This window comes from Mustela putorius, unplaced genomic scaffold (assembly GCF_011764305.1).
Source record: "Mustela putorius furo isolate JIRA1106 unplaced genomic scaffold, ASM1176430v1.1 tig00003853_pilon_pilon_pilon, whole genome shotgun sequence".
Taxonomy (NCBI): domain Eukaryota; kingdom Metazoa; phylum Chordata; class Mammalia; order Carnivora; family Mustelidae; genus Mustela; species Mustela putorius.
Window position 1 is genome coordinate 55,058,924 of NW_025422005.1, and position 18,342 is coordinate 55,077,265.

Consider the following 18,342-nt stretch of genomic DNA (forward strand, 5'->3'; position numbering starts at 1 on the left):
CTTGAAAGCAAGACCAGACTACCTGTAGTTGCTGGAAAGTGCCACACTGTTTGCTCTTTCCATGCCTTTGCCTAATTGTGTCTAGTCTGCCTCCCTAACTTGTCTGCTTTGCTGGCTCCATCCTTCAGATCTGTCACTTTTCACATTGTGTCTTTGGGAGAACACCCTGGGCTCCCCTTGATGTCATTTCCCATGCTGAATCCTGCTACACTGCCTTGTACATGCCTTTATGTATACCCCATGGCATCATGGTTTATTTACATGTTTACACATGTCTCCTGGACTAGATTCATGACTTAAGACAGCAGAGCCAATGTCCTAGTGATCTGTGCATCCCAGCACCCAAGAGGGCTTAATGCATTAATACTCATTAACTGGATGAATTAATGAAGAATCCTAACACATTGCAAACTGCATAGTCATAGCAAGGAATCAGAACAATTTCAAAGACCCTACTAAAACAGAAGGCTTTCCCTTAGGGTGCCTAGGTGGCTCAGTGGGTTAAACCTCTGCCTTCGGCTCAGGTCATGGTCTCAGGGTTCTGGGATCAAGCCCTGCATAGGGCTCTCTGCTCAGCAGGGAGCCTGCCTCCCCCCCCCCCATCTCTCTGCCTGCCTCTCTGCCTACTTATGATCTCTCTCTTCAAATAAATAAATAAAATCTTAAAAAAAAAAAAAAACATTAAGCTTTTCCAATGGCTTGGTGAAATAGGTCATAACATTTCTCAAGGGCTGCTTATATTCAGATACATCGCCATGTGCTTCATATGCACCATCTCTAATCTTCACAGCAACCTGTAGACGTCATCATTCAACCTTTATAGATCAAGAATCTGAAGTCCACTGATCACATAGCTGTCAGTGGCAAAGCCAGGACTAGAATTCGGGCCTCCCTGTTCACAGCCAATGCTTTGTATACCACACCCCCTTCTCCTTCTGCCCCTGTTAGAGGAAGGAGCCCTTGTAGGGCTGGAGCCCCTTCCTTAGAACCTTAGGCCCCTTTTACCCAACTGAAGGGACAAAAACAAGTTGACCTTGTTCTTGAGCCTGGCTATCCAGTAGGTGGGTAGGTGGGTAGGTGCCAGAGGGCTCACGAAAATGTCTTTTTACATGTTCATTGCAGATAACTAAGTCACAGGGTTTGCTAACTTTTCAGGTAAAGCCAACTGGAGTGTGTTTGTGGCACCAAGCATTTGTGTTGCTGTCGTCATAGTGGGCATTTTCTCAATGCGTTACTTCCGACAAAAGTGAGTTGGTTACATTTTCAAATTTCAGTAAATTTATTTTTTTATTGACAATAGCTGTTGCCACTATGGGTCAGAGAAATGGGTTTTCTCAAACATTTCTGGTAGCAGATTAAATTTATTCTACTTTGTTGGACAACAGTGTATATTAACTTAAAAAAATTGAAAGATACTAGGGCACCTGGGTAGCTCAGTCAGTTAAGCATCTGCCTTCAGCTCAGGTCATGAACCCAGGGTCCTGGAATCGAGCCCCATATCATGCTCCCTGCTCAGTAGGAAGCCTGCTTCTCCCTCTGCTTGCCACTTCCCCTGCTTGGGCTGTCAATAAATAAAATCTTAAAAAAAAATTAAAACATACCTATGACCTAGCAATTTGTAAGAAGAAATGTATTACAAGTGTATCGTAAGTATATGCATATATTTAGTGGCAAATATGTTCACCGAATTATTTTTCATTAAGGGAGAACAATTTGAAACAACCTAAATGCCCAGTGATATGGGACTGGTTTCCTACATCAAATTGTATCTAATGCTGTATGGCATATTATATCCATTAAAGAGGTAGAAGAAAATTAAATGGTTAATATTTGCAATATTACATGTTAAAAAGGTTGTAAAGAATTACATACTTTCACTTTTTAAAAAGTACACACACACACACACACACACACACCCTATATGCAAGATATATCAGCTAGCATTAAATTTGGTTCTATGTAACATAAAAAGCCAATTATAGGACTTAAACTAGCTGAGTTTTTCACCCAAGTTAATGATGTAAACTTAGGTTGAGGACTGGTATAGTAGCAATTAGGGATCTAGGCTCTTTCTGTTATTCTGTGCCACTATCCTTTCTTGGCTTTCATCCCTTGGCTCACTTCATGGTCCAATGACTGCAGGAACTATAGTCGTCATGCCTGCATTCTACAACTACAGGCAGAAGGAGGGAAAGCGCCCACACATCCCCGTTCAGGAGCCTTTACATGAAAAAGTTAGGACACTTTTGGTTACACCACACTGGCCAGAATGTGGTAGGGTAAAGGAAACTTAAAACTGTCATCTTACATCTAGGCTCATTGTCATCCCAGTATATCAGGGTCCTCTACCTAAGGAAGAAGGTCGAGTATTGGGAAGTGATTAATACTCTCTATCTCAGAGATATGCACCAAAATGTTAATGGTGGTTCTAACAGAGGATAGAATAACAGGTGATTGTAGTCCTGTTTAACTATTTTCTACAATTTCTTTAAACAGGTATGATTTTGTAAAGAGAAATTTTTAATGAGTTATTCGATACAGAGTTTTTTCCAAATGTATAAAGTAAGAAGAGGTCAAAATAATACAAGCTCAAAGTCATTCTACTAGCCATTGAACTTGACTGAAAAGCTTTGCATTTATTGAAGCTCCCATGTGTGATAGATACTTCAAAGCAGAGTTCTCTTTAGGTAGACTTTGAAAAAGTTTAATTCGAATAGAGTCAAAGAGGATCACATTCATCTTCTTCAGGGAAATATCAGTTAGGGTGAAGGCTTTTTTGTTAAAAAAAAAAAAAAAAAATCCCCAGATCGGTGGCTTTAATAAAATAGTTTATTGCTCTCCCACAGAGTAGTCCTGACGTGAGTCATCCAGGTTGGTTGGCAGCTGTGCTCCACACAATCATTAGGGATCCTGTTTCCTTCCAGGTTTTTATTGACCCCCAATCCCTTGGGTACCGTCCTCATCTGCATGATCTGCTCACATTTGTTTGGAGAAAAACTGTCACAGGGGCACATACATCTCTTGCTTCAAAGGACTAAACATCCTGGAAGCTTTCTACTCTTATTAAACATCAAAGCTTATTAAAGCCAATTTTTCAAAAATGTTTCATATTAGTTTCAAATTTTAAAAAATAAAACATTTAAGTCACATGCATTTATAAGAAACAGTTTAAGGAATGTTTTCCTTCCATGTCACAAAAGTAATATGAACACATTTTAAAATATATTTAAAAATGGGGCACCTGGGTGGCTCAGTGGGTTAAGCCTGTCTTCGGCTGAGGTCATGATCATGATCTCAGGGTCCTGGGATCAAGCCCCACATCAGGCTCTCTGCTCAACAGGGAGTCTGCTTCCTCCTCTTTCTCTCTCTCTCTGCCTGCTTCTCTGCCTGCTTGTGATCTCTGTCTGTCAAATAAATAAATAAAATCTTAAAAAAAATTTTTTTTCAAAAACCCAGAAATGATCGAAAGAAAAAAAAAAAGACCCATATTTCTTCTAATTATCAAATACAACTACTGTTAACAGTTTGGATTATTTCTCTCTGGCTTTTTTTTCTGGGCATTTTTTTAAAAATTGGTTATGTTCAAACTACTTATGCCATTTGTATCCTGTTTTGTTCTTTAAGGGTTTGTTGTTGTTGTTGTTTACTTTTATCATAATAGTTTACCTGTTATCATGAACACTTTATAAACATTCTAACCTAAATAATAAGCTCCCCACGGATAGGAGCCATGTCTTCTTGCTTGCTATTCCATCTCCAGTATGTGGCATGCGCTCATCACACATTAGGGGTTTAACCACTGTGAAATGAATGCACGGCTGGAGAGTGACAGCTAAACATTACATTGAGTAAAAGTTTCATTGTTTATTTAGCAAACCCCAAATGGCTGCATCATGACTCTATCATCTACCCAGACCAGAGAAAACTAGTCTAGCCCTGAATGATGCATCATGTTTCTCCTTCAGGGCTTTATTGTATTCATTTGCATACCCCCATACTGAACTACCTCTACAATGAAATCAGTGCACCAGTGCTGTCACGCCACTGTGGGCACATTTAACCAGATGTCATTGTTTTATCTATAGGGTATCTGTTCTCCTTTTGGCCCTCAGACCTCAGTGGTGTAGTAAAGAAATTCCAGACCCAGCGAACAGCACCTGGGCCAAGAAATACCCCATTGTGGAGGTAAGGTTATAAAGGCTTACTGGTGAGTTGATGGGATTCCAGTGATGTAATCTTCCCACTCTTAGTTACCAAGTGCTTAGTTCCTATGGATAGGTGGACCCCCCTGTGCTAGGTTACTGAGTCACACTCCCATGCACAGGAATTTTCGAAGCTTATGACGAAAAGACTAAAAGACCTATAGCTTTTCATTCCTCTCTCTGCCTTATGTTCCCTTCCTCACCTCAACTACTTCAAAAAAAAATTAAAAAGCAAGTATTTTTGCCTTTTGCTGAGCACTAGCCTGACTCATCCAAATTCAAGAGAATTGGAGCTTTACCGTGACATTTCCTGTCCTGAGCATAGAACAGATAAATAGAGCTCAGACTATTTTGGTGTTGGCAGGAAGCCAGTAAGTCATTCCATTGTGTAAGGAAAAGGTTTTAAAGAAGGAGAGGTTGCTCGGCTGGTAGATAGGAGAGCAGAGACTAAAGGATGAGAAGGGCACTGCCGCACGGCCCAAGGAGGTAAGAATAGCTCACTGTGGGCAAGATGGCCATCTTGGGTGGGGGTTCTAGGAGTTGGAGGCATCTGAACATGGAGCAAGACTGTGCATTTCAGGGAAGCAAAGAGGAGGAAGGCGGTATGCCAGCATTCTTGCCCAGGACCCTGGCAGCCCACCCTCTTCCTTGCACCTCATAACCATTCTCCTCCAAGATTCTTCTCAGTTACACAGTGCATTCTCTCATCCACACCCTTCCTCAAGCCAGAAGCCAGTGGTACCAGCTGTTGCTCAGGGAGAGAGCAGGTTTCAGCCATGTCTGCCTCAATGAGAACTGAAGTCACTGCTGTTAGTGCCTTTGAAATAAAGTTTGGGTGCAAACCCCACCTTTGCCACTTATTATGGTGGATTGTGCTTGGGCAACTGTCCTGATGATCTTGAATCCTAGTTTCATCCTCTGTAAAACAGGAATTGACAGTATCTCCCATGTAAACTGTTATGAGGATGAAGATGTCACGTTAAGGCACATGGATCATGCAAGGCAAAGGTGGTTCTTCCCAGGAAGACTCACACCTGACATCTTTCACTATTGAGGAATTTTGTCCCTGTTAAGTTTCAATAGCAAGAACAATAATAACAACAGTAGCTTTTATATAGGTAGACATATATTTAATTATATATATATGTCATATACATACTGTATTATATATAATACAGTATATTATGTATTATTAAATAATATATTCATATGTTTACATATACATATATTCAGGCATACCTCTGATTTATTGCTTTGATTGTGAACCACTTCAATAAAGTGAATATTGCAATAAAGTCAAATGAATTTTTAGGTTTCTCATAAAAGTTATTATTTATCCTATACTGTAGCCTATTAAGTGTTCAGTGCATTGTCTAAAAACACAATATACATACCTTAATTTAAAAAATACTTTATTACTAAAAAACACTAATCCTCATTTGAGCTTTCTGCAAGTCATAATCACTGATCATAAATCGCCATAACAAATATAATAATGAGTTTGAAATGTTCCAAGAATTATAAAAACGTGATGCAGAGACACAAAGTGAACAAATGCTGTTAGAAACATGATGCCAGCAGACCTGTTTGAAGCAGGGTTACCACAAAACTTCATTTTGCAAAAAAACACAGTATCTGCAAAGTGCAATAAAGCCAAGCATGAAAAAATAAGGCATATATATATATAGCCATATAGCTTTTCTATGCCAGGTACTTTAAAAACCTCTTTCACGCATTAAAATCTAATCCATACAACAGCTTTATAGTTTGTTTTTTTTTTTAAGGTTGTATTATTTTTATCCTCACTTCTCAGATGAGAAAATTGAGGCACAGAAGACTAAGTAACTTGCCCAACACTAGTTGGCTAGTAAATGGTGGATCCTGGATTCATATACAAGTAGGATGTGCTACCTGCCATTATATTACATACTCTAAAAGATCTCCTTTAAGCATAGGGTGCATAGGGTTTCTAGGAGTCAATACTTCTGAGCTGAACAGACTAACTGAACAGGTGTTCACGTACTGGGCTCTCACTTGGTGGCAGTCTTGTGGTGACCTATGGGCATGCATTCAATAAGGATGCCATTGTCGGTGTCAGAGAGGATCCAAGTAGAAGCTCCATCAGCTGAGCTTTAAGATCTCTCTCTTCCATTGCTGAGATTCCACAGTCCTACATCCTAAGAGCCTGAAATAGCATGGTGGGAAGCATCTCTGGGTCAGTCCCGGACACCTGGCTCCCAAAATTACAGCTTTGGCGTCATGGTCTCTCTTTGCCTCTGTTTGGGCATGAGGAGAAACAGAGGTGTGTAGGGCCCATGAAGACTGTAAAAACCTAGAAGAAATGCTGGGAAAGACACACAAAGGGTTAGAGACAGTAGCACAGAGAAAAGCTCATAGAAATTGCCATCCATGTGTCCAAGGTTGTATAGTTTATATATTGTTCATTGTAGCACTGTAAACAGAAGCCAAAAAGTTGGGCATAATATAGCCTGCCACCAGGGGAGCAGATTAAATGTGGGTACATCCATACAAAAGTATTTAAGCAACTACTAAAAAAAAAGAGAGAGATCTACATGTCTAAAAATCCCTAAGATATTTGAAGGTGGAAAAAAAAGTTTGTAACAGTTGTCTAAAATGGGTTCTCATTTGTATAAAAAGGAGGGAGGTTTTATACACATACACAACTGCAGCATGTGTACAGGATATTTCTGGAAGCCTGCATCTGAAACTAGTATTGGTTGCCTTTGGGTAGCAGGTTGGAGGTAAGAGCGTCACTTAATTTTCATTATGAAGTCTCTTCAGACTTTAAAATCTTTAAATTTTTTTTTATAAAACTATGTGATATGTATCTTTTGAAAAAATAACTGGTAAATTAAAAAATAAGATTTTGCTTAAACATGGCATCTGTTATGATGGCCTTGAGGTAGTAGCCTCAGAACTCCATGTCACTTGACCTCTAAAGTAGGTGGACTGTTTTTAAAGACCTAAACTGTTCTCCTGGCAATAGGCTGAGGCAAACATTAGAAACACAGTATTATGTCTTTCACCTCTAACAAAATTCTCAGAACTCTTTGAGTTCCCAGGCCTTAGATTCCCCCTTACCACTTTTTAAGATGTGGCTAAAATGTAACATGTCTCCAAGCTCTAGAGAAAAAGCCAAACCATAAAGAGTATCGCAGGGATGTTCTCCATTTTGAACTTGTAGAAACTAAACAGTGTCCATAAGGTACCTGAGCTAATAGTGGTCCCAGAGGCCTCGCCCCAGGCCTGGTTAGCCGGAGGGCCTGCTTTGTACAAGCTCTGAGGAGCAAGCCCTATCAATATTGTCAAAGCTTTCAAGAAGGCATAGCAAATGCCTCACCTTACAAAAGAAACAAACCATTTCTGCATTCTGTATAGTCTCTCCCACATCTGGGTTACAGTGCTTTTTTTAGCTCTGCTTCCCAGAGCTGAAGGCCATCTACCAAGCCAGACCATTCTGCCACAGCCAATTTGGGTGATGATCAGAAAAAAGCACACTCCCAAGAAAGAAACACACACTTACCCTCTAGCTTGTCAGTGTCCTTTGTGGAAGTGTGTCCTGAGGCAGCACCATCATTCACTTGTTGGATGCTTGCCACGCTCAAGGAAAGAAGGGGACATCAGAGGCCAATCCAGACCTAAACACTCTTACACAACTTGGCATTTGACAGATAAGGGAACCAAAGGTCAGAGTTGAAGGAATTTGCCCATCCTGTAGAGTACCACTGTACCAAGGCTATTTTTTTGTCATTCTACTCCTCTTAAGGCATGAATGATCCTTGTTTATAGATGGTATATGGGCATGCAAAAAAAAAAAAAAAAAGAGCAATCGTATAAAATACCATGTGTCAAGAACCTGATGGTTTCCTTGCTGTTGTTGGGAGTCCAGTGGCAGAAACAATCAGGAGGGTCTTCATGAGAGAGTAAGGGCATCAAGCAAGAAATGGTGCAGCAAACTAAAGTAGGGTGGAGGCTAGCAGTGGAAGCACCAGTGTGGTAGTGGCACTGCAAAAAATGTGTTTAAAAAAAAAACAAACAGGATGGTGTGCCTTAGTTTCTGAATGTAGACATGGGGAGGGAGAGGAAAGTGCAGGCACCTGACAAACTAAAGGCTAAAAGCTTCACTGCAGATTAAGTCTGAGTTGATGAAGGCTTTGGAAGTCTGCTTTAGAAAGATCAAGCAGTCAGTGGGAAAGATAGTTTTGAGGGGCAGGTAGAGTCCACTAAAGCATGGAAAGAGAAATGTTAACAAAGTGCTTGCACTTGGACACTGGAATCTGCAGTAAATTGGGAAAGGAAAGAATTAGGATATTCAAGAGTCAGTAACTGATGTGATACTGACAAAGAGAAGGCAGAGAAGTAGCAAACAAAATCAGCCATAGGGGGAAATTTCCAAGGAAATCCAGATTCCAGTTTACCCTGAACCTTTCAGCAAAGCCTGAAGTCATTAGCATCCCTTAAAAAAAAAAAACAAAAACAAAAAACTCTTCATCATGTGACCTCAAATTTCCAAAGCCTGTTTGCCTGGCAAAAGAACTAGCAGATTCCAGAACAGACCAGTCCTCTTGGCCCATTACATCCCTACTTGAAAAGTTAACTTTCTCAAGATTCAGCTCCAGTGTGACTTTTTGAAAGTCTTCTGGCTCCTCCCCCAGACAGGAGCAAGCCCAGCCTTGGCTTTGCACCTACTATGCCCTCTATCCTAGAGAAACAGCTAGTACAGTTGGACTCATCAGAAAGAGTCTGGTTGAGGGTTGAGCTGCATAGTAAGTTACTCACTGGCTGGGGGGGTGTTAAAGAGCCATGGCTCTCATCTTGCTCCCTGACGATGTTAACTGCTTCACTCCTGTCACAAAGTCAAGGGTCCCACCTTGAGCCAACTAGGCAGTGCAGGCTGTGAGGCCTTTCATAACTTTGGAAAAGTCGGTTGCCAAGGGCTACTTACATAACATAGCTGTATCAGTCTCTCCCTCCCCTTTCTCAGGAGAAGCAGCAGCGGCCCTCGGGCAGACTCCTGACAGACCTGCCCAATCCTGAGGAACCTGAAACCCTGATCATCACTGAAGTCCTTCATCAAGTAACCCCACTCTTCAGACATCCCTATCACCCCAGCTGGCCAGACAAGGGGCAAGGAGTCCAAGGTCACTATACCTCTGAGGAAGACACACAGTACAGTGCTTCAAGCCTACCACCTTCAAAAGCTCTCATAGCAGAGACAGCACAACTCGTGGATCTGTACAAGATGCTGGGGAGCAGGGGCTCTGACTCAAAGCCAGGACACCTAGCGAGCCCCTTGACAGTTCTCCCAGTGGACTACCTTCCCACCCATGAGGGATACTTACCTTCCAATATAGAGTATCTCCCTTCATGTGAGGTTCCTATAACTGACCCTATGGAAGAACTAGAACCTCAACACATCTCTCTTTCCATTTTCCCTTCAAGTTCCCTTCACCCACTCACCTTCTCTTGTGACAAGAAGCTGACTCTGGATCGGTTAAAGATGGGATGCAACTCCCTCATGCTGTAAGTGGTGAAGTTTGGACAATGTGTCCCCAACCCTGAATGTGTCCCACCTCCCCAGACTTCTACTCCAGTGGCCAACACCTCTAAGGTGCTACCATCAGGTTTGCAACTAGAGGGCAGACAAGCAGCTCAGGATCAATCTTGGGAACTGAGAATGGGCCTTAACCCAGATACACATCTTGCCTTCTCTAGAGGGCCTTGGGATTATGGGTAATCCTTGAACAATGTGAGGGTTAAGGGCACAAGCTTAAACCAGCATATTTTTTTGACTCCCCAGAAAGATAACTGTTGGCCTGATGACCACTCTTATTGATAACCTATTTTGTGTATGTATTATATACTATATTCTACAATAAAGCTAGAGAAGATGTTACAAAAGTCATATGAAAAATATATTCATAGTACTATACTATATTCACTGAAGAAAATCCACCTAAATAGACCCGCACAATTCAAACCCATGTTGTCCAATGGTCACTTGTACACTGTGTGCACCTAGACTCCAATCTGGTTTCCTACAACTTCTTGGCTCTGTTTGTCGGGAAAGGGAAAGGGTAGAGTTCAAACCAAGCCTCTTACTAGCAATCACTAACAGTGCAGGGGACTGTTCACTCAACAGTTTATAAAGCAGCTACTCCATAGCAGGTCATACACCTAGGTCAGTAGTATCCAATAGGCCTAAGGTAGAAATGTTTATATATCTTCACTGTTCAACGCAGTAGATATGAACCACATTGGCTATTGGCCACTTTGGAATTTGTGTAGTAGAACTGAGGGAGTAAGCAGATTTTGACTGTTATTAGTTACACATGGCTAGTGGCTACTGTACTGGAGGGCACAGATCAAAATGACGGATACACCAGTAAGCATTATAGGGAGTTTTCAAAACAGATCAACCCTGTTTTACAGATAAGGACATAAAAGTCCCCCCAAGATGGTCGTGACTGTCCTTATGAAAGCCTACACAAATGTACCTTTTTCCTATTGTTTCATCATCACCCTCTTTCAGTGAATCAAGAGCAGCTTTATGGTGGAAAGTTACCATAAACCTTCCATGAAGACCCTGGGCTAACAGCTTTCCCTCTCTGAAATCCAGTGTCTTGGAAAGTAGTGGGCCAAAGGCTGACACCTTGTTTCCTCTTCCTTCTGCTGCAGCAGCTGTTGCCTTCAGGATCAGGGCTGTCTCAGGGTCTAAGACCCAAATCACTAAGGTTACACTTGTGTCATCCCTTTCGCCCCAAGTCATCCTATTTTTCCTTCCTCAGGAAGACGGAGCTGGACTTCAAGTTGAGCCTATAAGATACTTTTTTCTCAGCATGAACTTGGAACATATGTTTTACTCATTTAAAACTGTGGCCCTGATTTGTCCCCCTCCCTTATTCCATCATGCCTCTGTCCCTTCACTATAGGCCCCTCTGCAAAGCTGGTAGAGAAGTCTTTCAAAATGCTTAGTGCCCTTCCCAAATAGGAATAAAAGTCCAAGAACCTTTTTCTTAAATTCCTGCCAAGCCCTGGAGCCTACTCCTTACCCTGACACCACCCCAAACATGGGCACTGAGACAGTGTTGGTTTTACCAGATGTCCCTCAGAGCTTTAGAAATTGAAATCGTGAACATCTGCTATGCATTTTCATATTTAATTCTTTATCTATACTCCCGGACACTCCAAACATACTTAGTTTCCTCAGGCTTTCTTTGAAAAGCTTAAGTTCCTTCCTTACATCTCTATTCTCTATTTAAGTGCTAAGAAACGTGCTCGCTTCGGTAGCACATATACTAAAATAGGTGCTAAGAAACACCTTCACACATGGTTTCTTCCAGCTCAGCAGCTTCAGTGTTGGCTTGTCTATACCCAGGATTTAGTGCCCCATGTTTGACTGTTTAAACTGGGTTGTAACAGACAAGGCCACCTCCTTAGAAGCTGGATAACTTACCACCTCTTGACAATGGAGGCAAGCTTCTCTTCTTCTAATACCTGCTTTATTTATCTCTGATTTTGATTGCCTGATATCCATCTTAGACATTCATCCCCTCCCCCCTTGGACCCAACACCCAGCTCCAATCTTCTTATTTTCCCCTAGAGACTTTTTCCTGTCTTTGGGTGATAATGCATTTGTTTTCCTAAAAAAGTAAAAAAAGAAAGTTTTTTAAAAAGTCATTTAAAAAAAGACAGACCTCCTTGATTCCTAAAGGCTCCTTCTAAGACTGCAGAGGTCTCGCCCCCTCATTGCTTCCCTAAGCATGATGCCCACTTACTTCTTCTACTGGACTGTAAATAACATGAAGGCAGGGATGATGGTAATCTGCCTTCCCAGCACCATGCCTGTTTCAAAGTAGGCCATCAATAAAAAGAATCATCACCTGCCACTATCACTTGTTCCTTCTATTCCAGAAGCCAGTCTAGCTGTGCCTGCTTCCTCTTTATTGGGACAACCGAATTTGTATTTGTTCTTCACTCCCAACATTCTACCCTACTGTTCATTGACATTACTATATAATACATGTAGCAGTAGCTCTTAAAGATCTCTTTGAACTTTAGCTGCTCACTTTGCCAGATAAAATACCCTCTTCTCATGAACAGTAGAGGATGGGTAACCATTGTCCTGCCCTTGCCAAGTAGTTTTCACAATCCCCTCATCCTGCAGATGCAGTCAAAATACCAAGTCAGGTTGCCTCCTTTAACCAGGACTAGGTGAGGCTCATGAATACTCATATGCTCAGTTTTTATTACTCAGGAAAATTACCTTTGATTTCAATCCTCATTCCTTCTACACATCCCAAAGCCAACCCAGAAATCTCTGCTCCTTTGAAACACATCAAATTCCTTATTCTCTGAGACCTAAATACCACAAATCGAGTTCAAGTTCACTCTTAGTGGATACATGGGAGTCTCCACCACTAATTCTTGTACAGAGATCCTTATCTTAAATTGCCCCTCAAAGGGCCCTCTTTCCCAAAAGCCAGAGATCCTATTTCTTGGGCCTGTCTTCTTTTTTGGCAATAAAGTCTAACTAGTGTTATCTAGTTCTTTCCCTTTACTGACTTTTCCCTTCCATTCTGTCCTAATTTCTCAGCTTCCATTAATAGCCCACAGCTGTAACTCACCAATGCCCTGAGGCCAGTCAAAGACATGCCAAGCTAGGCACATTCTATTCTAGTCAATCCCTTATGTTTGATTCTTGGTTTTTCTCCATTAGCCTCTTTTTCCTTCATCTGGTACAGTTGTGATCTGTTCCAATATTGCAGCTCAAATATTCCAAAGGAATCCCATTTTTCTCTTCCTGATCTGAAGGACTCCTGGACATTCATATTATCTACCCTATGAAAGGCTGATAGGTGAACTCTAAAGTAAAATCACTTCTCTAGAATAATTAGAGAGCAGAAAGGTCTCTTTCCACTAATAAAAGGTAAGTAAGTCAATCAACTGGCTGTCAATAGAAAGGAGTCAGATCTTAACATCATAGCCTAAATAAGAATAAACTAATAATAAATAATTAAAACCTTGCAAACACTTACACCAAATAAGATAAAAATATTTGCAATATATGCCCAAAATAACTTAGGTGTTTTTAAGAAATCAATATAAAAGCCAACACTAAAGAAAAATAGACCGAGCCAACTCAAAATACATGTAACTGCCCAAGAAACATGAAACAATCACCTGTAATCAAAGAAATGAAAGTTAAATACCATTTTTCCACTTACCAAATTAGCAAAATCAAGAGGAAAATTAGCCAGTATTAACCAGAGACACTGGTATTCACAAATAGGAATGTTAGCTGGCTCCTTTTGGAAGGCAGTTGGGCAATAATATTCAGTAAAACTAGAATAAGTAACTCCACTCCTAGCAATATAGACTAAAGAACAGTATAAATTAAGTTGGATCAAGGACTGATTACAGCATAGATGAAAATGGAGAGGGGCCTAAATGCCCTTCAGTAGGAACCTGGTTATAGCATAATCCATATAATGAAACACTCAATTTCATGGAATCTGATTCTACGAGTTTTCAGATACACCATTACTTTACATTCTGAGTAGGAAAAACTGCTAATTAAACTGTAATATTTCATCAACTTCTATGATGGACGTTCCCCCTGCCCCATTTTAACATGCCTGAAATTTGAATGGATTATATAACTGCTGAAAAGCATACTATACAGTCTTTATAGAAGTATAATGATACTTGACATGGAAACGGTTAGTTACAAAAGGCTGAAGACAATCCTCTCACTTTTTATAAAAATCAATGCAAAAACAAAACACAACAAAAACTGGAAGAATATACACCAAAATGCTAGCGGTTATCTCCAGCCATAGGTTTTTAAATTACATTTCTGCATTCTTTTCACCAAATATTCATTACTTTTATAATTGGAAAAAGTCAGTAAAATATGAAGTATTACCAATTTCTTTCCGAAGACTTGAAACAGTGGATCTAGAGACAGACCCTACTGAGCACTTTAAGCCCATGTCGCTTTCATCCTCCACCGTGTCTGGCACTTTCACTGACCAATAGTACTCCTGTCAGAAGGCACAGCAGAAAAGGCAAAGTAGATGACACACTCAGTGAGGGTGGTTGTTGGAAATTTTAGGGTAATAACTTAACAATGGTTCTTGGAAATACAAAGTTTATACGACAAGCCAACGTTTCCCAAATCCCCCTTATAACAAAAGTAACAATCAATAACATCTAACACAGTCCTTACTACATGCAATTTTGAAGGGTGTAATGCAGCACTCAAACTATAGAAGTGGGGAAACAGAAACCACCTCCTAAGTCACAAAACTAGTACTTGATACTGAACAGTCTTGTTCCAGAGCATAAACTTTACTGTGTAATTACTTCCTATGTAAGATTGCTCTACAAATTTACATCAATTGATGTTTTGACTAAAATTGACTGTTAATGCCATAAAAATCTTTCCTATTTTTACTAGGTAACCAAAAAATGGCATTTCCATATTTCGTAAGTTCTAGATTACAGACTCTTAAGAAAGCTACCTAAAACCATGGTAAAGCTCAAATGATCAGAAAATATCTGGCACTCCTGAATTTGCAAATTTATCTACCCAGCTAATCTAAATCCTATAATAGAAGGCAGTTAGGCCACAGAAAGGAGGTAACACTCCCACTAAAGCCCATTATTTAAGGAATTGATAAACTGAGTTAAAGCTCTAAGTACATTATATTTTTAAATAGAAAAATAACCAGAGCAACGTGTTTTCTGTTTAATTAAAATAGCTATTACCCCACCCAACTTACCTATTAATTTTTTCCACAAAGGCTTTCTTGGGGCTGTGTATGTGAATTGTTTTTCCTCCACTTTGTGGTGATTGGTTCCACATTTTGCTAGTGGTCATTTATTTATGGCAGCAAACCCATTCCAGTTGGTTGGAAACCAACCAGTTGGTTCTGCTGAGATTTCCAATCACATCTCTAAGTGACATACAAACTTACTCATGTGCTGTCATGGGTTCCCTTTAAAAATAAATTCATGCCTCTTTTTAATTTCCACAAATTTAAGTATTTCTTCCATGAGACCCTGGCCTTACTCCTGGCAAAAAAATGTAAGGTGATGTTCAAAATACCCTTCCCTTGCCAATTTCAGACATTTGACTATCTGTAAGTTAATAACAGGACCCCAAAGAAATACTATAATAACTATCAGGGGTTTCTCAGAGAATAAAAAAAACTGTTCCCAAAAGCCCTGAATTGTCACTGCAAAGGCCTGAACGCCCCATAGCAGGATACTTTTACTAGTTCAAAAAGCTGCAGAAAAAAAAAAAAGAAAAACCTTTCAAAATAGGATGCAAACCAGTAACATAAGACACTTGTTCTTTGTGAAAGAAAATCTCAATTCACCTGCTAAAATGGCAATCATAGCAAATGTGGCCTGTTAGGCAGAGGGCGCATTTTTTGTGCCACCTAAACCAAGGAGCCTGAAGACAACCCATCCCTAGTCCTCCCCAAACAAAAACTCTCAAGATGAAAATAGGGGGTCATAAGGTATCATTTAGAAAGAGAAATCTTACTTTATGCCATCATGAATAAAAAAAATCACTTGCCACCTTTCCACGACACTGCATAAAATACTTTTCCTAAAGGTCCTCTCCTCATACTTGCACTACAACTTCATTATGACTAGATTCCTTTCCATTCCTATACACTCCCTTTAGTTTAGCCCTCCTGGTCTATGGCAGGGTAGATTTCAAAGCAGCTGCAGACAGTTTTTAGAAAACACCCACTTTGACCTGCTTGCAATTGACTAAAATAACTTGCAAGGATAATTAAGTCATAAGTCATTTCTCCAACTACAGATGCAATCTTCAAATCAATTCAGATTTCTTTCCTCTAAAAATCTGCAGTTATTTTTAAAATCTAATAACTCTTAAGTAGCAAGACTGATGATGATCCTGGAAAAAAGGGGAACATCAATGCCCTCCCTTAACTGGAGGTGCTTATTTCAGTTCTTCATCAACAATATATTGGCAATCTTCTAATAAATCTTGCCCATTTTCTCCTGAAAGGAAGGTCTTCTCAGATTCTTAGCATTACACAGCATCGAATGCCCTTCTCCACTTCAGTCAACATGACTTCCAGAGTTCCACCATGACCCAAGTGTGTGTGTTGGGGGGAAGGGGGGGGATCTAATTGTTTAAAAAAAAAAAAAAATTACTGGGTTTTGTTAATATAGTGACTAAATGCCCCTTATCCATTATGAATAAAATATACCTGCTAAATTATGCTGATCTCCTTCCTAGTGACCAGTAACAGGTTGCAAAAGTACCTTTATCCAATCCATTCTTCTCATGCACTCTTCACTCTTTAGCACTTAACACCTCGGTGACTATGTATATAAAATCATGCTGAAACAAAATCTGTAATTTCTGGAAAAGTTCTTCCTTTACTAGAAAAACAGTGTAGAAACTTCACTGGAAATTCAGTATTTCTAGATCAAAGACAAACCAACTCTCGCTCTAAACAGAAAAGTATCTGTTTAGTTCAATTCACCAATCATACTGGCAACAGCATTTTCAGCCAACAAATTGGAAGTTGGCAGGGTGGGTGGGTGGCAACAACTACCATCTTCTTTGATGTGTTTAGCCATCAATTTCTGTAACCACTTCTTGCAGTCTCAGCACTTTGAGTGAAGTTGTCAAACAAAGAAATATTTCACTATAGATTATTACACCCAAGGTGTAAAACAAAGAATTCAGCAAATTGACATTATTCATCACCTAATAAATTTTAGGTCCAAAGTAACAAAACTCTCTGCACTCAAATGTCAAGAACCACATTTAGGTGGACAACTTTATAAGGAATCTTCATGCTAGGCTGATGAAAACCAGTGCCATTTCTTCAAATTAAGACAGCTCTTTAAGTCCTAAAATTTTTAAATGATCAGCTACAAATGCAACTGAGGGTTATATAGTGTAAACAATACTGTCCATTTCTAGTACTCAGTTCACCAAATACCAAAATCCTGAATATTAATTAGCCCTTTGCTCTCCACCTTTCCGTACCATTAACACTTTATACAGCTATTTAAAAAATAAAACCGTTCTCAAGACCAGGTCAGAGCACCAGAGCACCTCTCTCAACACCTGGTATCAGTTATCCAATAGGTTTAAAAAATCCATAACTAATCACAATTATTAGTTATTATTAAGATGTTGTTATCACAATTATCTTTATATGTCTTCAAGCATGAAGCTCAGCATACACATAAGCATACTAGGAAATACTACACCCTGCCAAGTAGGCAGCAAAACGGACAATGTTAACAACTTAAAACACTTACGTACCTACATAATCAGTAACACCTCAAACAAAAACATAATTTGGTAATTTCCTAACTTCTATGGGTCATTTTTCATCTTTTCTTTCCTTCCATTTAGCAATACTGACTTCTAGCTATTTACAAGGTAATCAATGGCACAAAATCTAAATTCTGCCCAAATGAATATACTTCAAAAGCAGTTCTGAGAAACTCAGTCATCAAGAAGCAATTCAACCCCAACTCAACCTATGGAGTTCATGAAAAAAGACATTCGTTTTCACACCTATACAAAATGCTCACAAGTCTCACCTCACAGGAAAAACCCATTGGAACAGTTTAGCACTGACAAAACGAGTACTAAAAATAAAACATTAAACTGCAACCACGGCATTAAACATACTTGCAGCAAATTTATATTTTCCTAAAGTTTTCAGGACATATATTTAAAATTACAAGTTATATAATCTTTCTTAAAATAACAAGACCATCTTTATTAAATGTTACCAGGTATCGTGCCCTTATTCTGATTATAGAAGTTAAGAGGTAACTTGATTTAAGATACTTCTAACTTCACAACTTCCCATGGCGTAGGATGATTTAATTTGTACCTAGAACTAAACTTTCATTTGTTGACCTGGGAATGACAGCTTAGATCAGGTGTCAGGAAATATTTCCTATAAAGGGACAGATGTTTTAAGATTTGTGTTCCATCCATCTTTTGTATAGTAAGCTTTTAACCCTTTAAAAATGTAGAAGTATTCTTAGCTCATGAACTGTACAAAAACAGGCCAAAGGCTTTAGTCTGGGGACTCCT

At 39.6% G+C, this 18,342-nt stretch overlaps 1 protein-coding gene and 1 long non-coding RNA gene across 5 annotated transcripts in view; one reads left to right on the forward strand and one right to left on the reverse strand.

Annotated features, from left to right (window-relative positions):
- Positions 1-10,922, forward strand: part of IL12RB2 (interleukin 12 receptor subunit beta 2) — an 83,455-nt gene extending 72,533 nt beyond the window's left edge. For all 4 annotated transcript variants that reach the window (XM_004762973.3, XM_045064707.1, XM_004762974.3 and 1 more), the window contains 3 exons: positions 1,156-1,246; positions 4,086-4,185; positions 9,208-10,922. In XM_004762973.3, coding sequence (XP_004763030.1) covers positions 1,156-1,246; positions 4,086-4,185; positions 9,208-9,750 — 734 coding nt within the window. In that variant the 3' untranslated portion in view covers positions 9,751-10,922. The remainder of the gene's footprint in view (positions 1-1,155; positions 1,247-4,085; positions 4,186-9,207) is intronic.
- Positions 5,985-9,209, reverse strand: LOC123387347. The gene is made up of 2 exons (XR_006601783.1): positions 7,747-9,209; positions 5,985-6,546 (listed from the first exon to the last, which is right to left on the reverse strand). It is a non-coding gene; the product is annotated as an uncharacterized LOC123387347 (long non-coding RNA).
- Positions 10,923-18,342: the final 7,420 nt, after the last annotated feature.